Source organism: Camellia sinensis, chromosome 3 (genome assembly GCF_055761805.1).
Source record: "Camellia sinensis isolate YWXY chromosome 3, ASM5576180v1, whole genome shotgun sequence".
In the NCBI taxonomy this organism is placed as follows: Eukaryota; Viridiplantae; Streptophyta; class Magnoliopsida; order Ericales; family Theaceae; genus Camellia; species Camellia sinensis.
This window is the reverse complement of record NC_138963.1, coordinates 45,897,081-45,901,664: the sequence shown is the minus strand read 5'-3', so window position 1 is coordinate 45,901,664 and position 4,584 is coordinate 45,897,081. Positions and strand designations below refer to the sequence as shown.

The following is a 4,584-nucleotide window of genomic DNA, read 5'->3' as shown; positions in this document are numbered from 1 at the left end:
TGAAAGAGCGAGTGAGAGAGCAAAGCTATATAGGTTTGTGATACGAGAGAGAGAGAGAGAGAGAGAGAGAGAGAGAGAGAGAGAACAATCGGTGTTTGAATTTTTCTAGAACTAGGGCAAATATAAGGAAAACGGGTAAAAGGGTAAAAAAAATAAAAAATAAAAAGGAATGAATTGGTTATTTGCGACGGGTAATCAAATGGTCACAATTATATAGTAGCAAAAGGTCACTTTTCTAGTAGTGAAAGGAAAGGAAAGGAAGAAATAAGCTATAAGTGGCTATCAGTTCAAGTATGAAACACATTAGCTGAGTGAACAAACTGCTAAAGGAGTTCATCACAGCCAAACCGTATAGCTCAATAAAATCTGCAAACACCATAAAATCTGCAAACCGTATAACTCAATAAGCATTCAAGATCCAATAAAATCTGCACACACTAAAATTTGCACACACCATAATAAAATCTGCACATAATAAAATATGCACACAATAAAATCTGCACACACGGGTAATCCAAATCCAAACCGTATAACTCAAACCATATAACTCAAAAACACAAAAACAGAGCAAGGAAGACAGATGGCAGACACAGGGTATGGGGGAGACAGAGAGTAGATACTGATATAAACACAGACAAATCATCCATATGGCGGGAACACCCATTGATCTAAACCATCCATAAAAATTAATATCAGATATTCATTCTTCAGTTCTAAAATCAAAGTGGCACAGCTATTGGATATAGATTTTAATTTTCATTGAGAACCAAACTTAATATCAGATATTCAATAAGGGTTAGGGTTTTCAAATCAAAAGCCCTAATGTAAATGAAGTTTAGAGTTAGAAACAAACATGAGCCACAGAAAATATCTCTTGGAAATATTTGATTTGAATGGAAGAAACTCTAGTTCTTGACGTCAAGAGAGTGAGAGGTTACACTGAGAGAATGGTGGTCCCAACGCCGACGGGGCTGGTGGTCTTCGGCAATGGCTGAAGCTCCAACTATGGTGGAAGAAAGGAGGGAGGAGAAGAGAAGAGCAAGAGCAAGAGCACGAGCCAGAGAGGGAGGCCAACTGGCTTCGGGACTGTTGGACTACTCTGACTTTGCTCTGTTTGGTAACCGGGTACACCGGTTGCCTAATTTAAGAGAAAAATTATTTAATAACTTAGTTATGACCTGGTTATGAAGTAATATGGTATAAGTAAATAATTGAATATAACTAAGTTATGAGTTAATATGGTGGTAGTTATGACTAATATGGTATAGGTTATGATATAAAATCATATAAGTTCATAACTAAATGTATGGTACATCTAAATGTACCATAGCATCACCCCTCAAACATATTTTGATCTTCCTCCATGCCGAAAACAACAATACCACTGGCTTCGATGAGTCTCGGCTTCGTCTTTGGCCTCGGCTTCTTCGCACTCTTTACTCTGCAGAATATATCATCGAATCTTTCCTCCTCAACACCCAACAAAAGAGACCATGGATCCAAATCCAGTTCACCTACAAAATGAATAAAATTGTACGGAGCTTCAGAGATGTATCCACTCAATTATTCCCACATCAACATCGACCGGCAACACAAACAGACCAATACAATATCCTCGATCATAAGAAATTTAATCAAACATTCGCAACGCACGAAAAAATGCAGCACGATGTACTTGTTGGACGTGGAGATGTCGAGAAGGAGTTAATAGCTCGATTGACCGACAACGAGGAGGAGAAAAGCCTCCGTGTGATTTCTCTGGTGAGCGAAGAAGCGCTTGGAAAGACGGCACTGGCAAGGAATGTCTACAACAGAGTAGACATTCGGCAGCATTTCCAGTGCCGTGCTTGGCTCCACGTCGCCAAAGATTTCACATACAAGGATCTGTTGCTTGCAATAATCAAACAGATTCCAATATGTGGCGTATTGGCTGACGTGGAGCTTATGAGCGAGCACCAACTGTCGGCTTTGCTTTTCCAGATTTTAATGGAGCTCAGGTTTCTAATAGTATTGGATGGTATCTGCACCAATCATGTCTGGCTCATGTTAGCACGTCCCTTCACTGATGCCGCGAATGGAAGCAGAGTCATCCTCACTACTCGCGACTCTAAGGTTGCATCCGAGGTTGACCCGTGGGGTCACCCATTGAAACTCATGAGGTTATCTGATGAGGAGAGTTGGGAATTGTTCGTGAAGGTGGTAAATGGGGCAAATTATGATAATTTGAACAATTTCAAGGTAGGAATTGTCAGAATATGTCGCGGTTTGCCTCTAGCAATTGTCCTGCTTGGAGGATTGTTGTCGAGCATACAACCGAATGATGAGTGGTCCGGTGTAATTGATCATCTTTCGCAGTACTTGGGGGATGATGATCAATCAGTCGATCTCTTGACTATCGTAGCTTTATGCTATCATGAGCTACCGTATGTGTTAAAGCCGTGTTTCCTTTATTTGACTCTCTTCCCTAAAGCGTATGAGATTCCTATGCGGAGGTTGTTGCAGTTGTGGATTGCCGAGGGATTTATTCAAATATCAACTACTACCACGACTAGTGTCCTTGAACCTGAAGATCTGGCCAAGGCATATTTGGAAGAACTAGTGTCGAGAAACATGATTGAAATAGCGACATGGAAAGAAGACGGAAGCCCCAAAACGTGTCGAATGCCGAGCTTTCTTTACGATATCTTCTTGCCAAAAGCCGAGGATATAGGATTTCTTCAAATCCGCCATTGCAATTCACATGTACATGAGTCTAATCAGATTATTCGGAGGCTTGCAGATCATTATGTTGGGGTCAAGTCTACTTTGGAGTCTCATACTCAACATCTATGTTCGTTTGTTTCATTCGAAGCCCAAAAACAAGGTACATCTAACAGAGAAGTCGGTACATTGCTTAACACAATAATCAGTAAGAGGAGATCTAGAGGTATTGTCCTGATGAAAGTGCTTGACCTAGAGGGTGTCTACAAACCTTTGCTACCCGAGAAACTCGGCCAATACTTACAGAACCTAAGATACTTAGGCTTGCGATGGACCGGTCTAGAATCATGTCCGGAAACAATTGGGGATCTACCATGCTTGGAGACTTTAGATTTGAAGTATACTAATATAACCACTTTGCCGGGTTCCATTTGGAAGGCAAAGAACCTTCGACATCTCTTTATGAACGAGGTGTCAATTGCGAAGCCATCATCAAAAGAGTCTTCAGCGACAAACCTTCAGACCTTAATGGGGCTCCTGCTTGGTGCTAAGGACCCTTATGAATACGGCTTAGACTGGTTCACCAGCCTTCTGAAATTGGGAGTATCATGCCATCCAAAATCAGCAGAGAAAACAGCCAAGTGCATATCAGGACTTGACAAACTCCAAACCTTAAGATTGAGATCAAAAGATCGATTTGGTCAACCTTTAGACCTCGAGTTGAGTCCTTTGAAGGACCATCAGTCTCTTTCGAACTTATATTTGTTTGGAGTGATAAAGGATGGGATTAAATACCTTCCCCTGAATCTCAAAGTCCTAACATTGTCAATGTCAAAACTCACAGAAGATCCAATGCCGGTGATAGGGAAGCTGCTGCCTCAACTGAACGTCCTCAAGATTCTTGTTTTCTCTTATCTAAGGTCGGAAATGAGATGTGTTTCGGGGGACTTCCCTAAACTCCACGTCTTGAAATTGTGGATGCTAGAAAACCTAGTTCAGTGGACATTGGAGGGAGGTGCCATGCCCCAACTTGCGGAGTTAGAAATTAGAGGTTGCAAAAAATTGACAAAGTTGGATGGATTAGAGCACCTGCCTGCCCTGAAGGAATTACTTTTAACAAACATGTCGCCGGATTTTGTTGCAGATGTTAAAAAAAGGTTGGGAAGCAACATTTTACTCACCAATGAGTGGGAGCCTTCGTCCCTCGCATGTAAGTTTTCTTCATTTGTAATATACTGTCTATCATTTTTTTTTAATGAACCAAATGTGAACAGATCACTAAGGATCTTATAATTATATTAATGTTTTTAATGAAGGATTAATGCTCGCGGATACTGGAGACTGGAATAAAATGCAGTTTTAATTTGGAGTCAAGACTGTCAAAAGACTTCAAAGAGTTGATGTGCTGCAAAAAAAAAAAAATGCAGCTTGTTGTATCTCTGCTGTTCACAACACCGTTCTTTTTATGTAAAATACACTGCAACTCTATTTTTAACTTGTGTTTGGCTTAATTAAATAAAATTCATTTGTATGTTCATGAAGTGGCTCACTTTTAAGGCTGAAATACTCATAGAATTTAGAGCATTCTAACATGTGGATTTGAAAGTGAGATTGAATCAGCATGGTTCTTAAATTAAGAATGATTAATTAAAAAAATTTGACATCATGCTGATTTGTTGGTTTGAATGAATTCAGTCTTTCATGTAGGAGATTAACAACAAGTTTTGGTTTCACCTTTATCGGTTGCACCATATATTATGTGCAAATTTAACATTTCACCACTTGTGGCATCATCAGCCACAATAAAATAAAAAAGAACTTGGCATTGATTGAGGCTTCTTCTTCTTCTTTTTCTTCTTCTTTTTTTCTTGGTTGAGTATACAT

General features: G+C 39.8%; 1 protein-coding gene across 1 annotated transcript; it reads left to right on the top strand.

Annotated features, from left to right (window-relative positions):
- Positions 1-1,302: 1,302 nt before the first annotated feature.
- Positions 1,303-4,241, top strand: LOC145821471 (disease resistance protein RPP13-like). Its single transcript, XM_082917993.1, has 2 exons — positions 1,303-3,910; positions 4,017-4,241. Coding segments are annotated over exons 1-2 (2,610 nt in total). The 3' UTR covers positions 4,019-4,241.
- Positions 4,242-4,584: the final 343 nt, after the last annotated feature.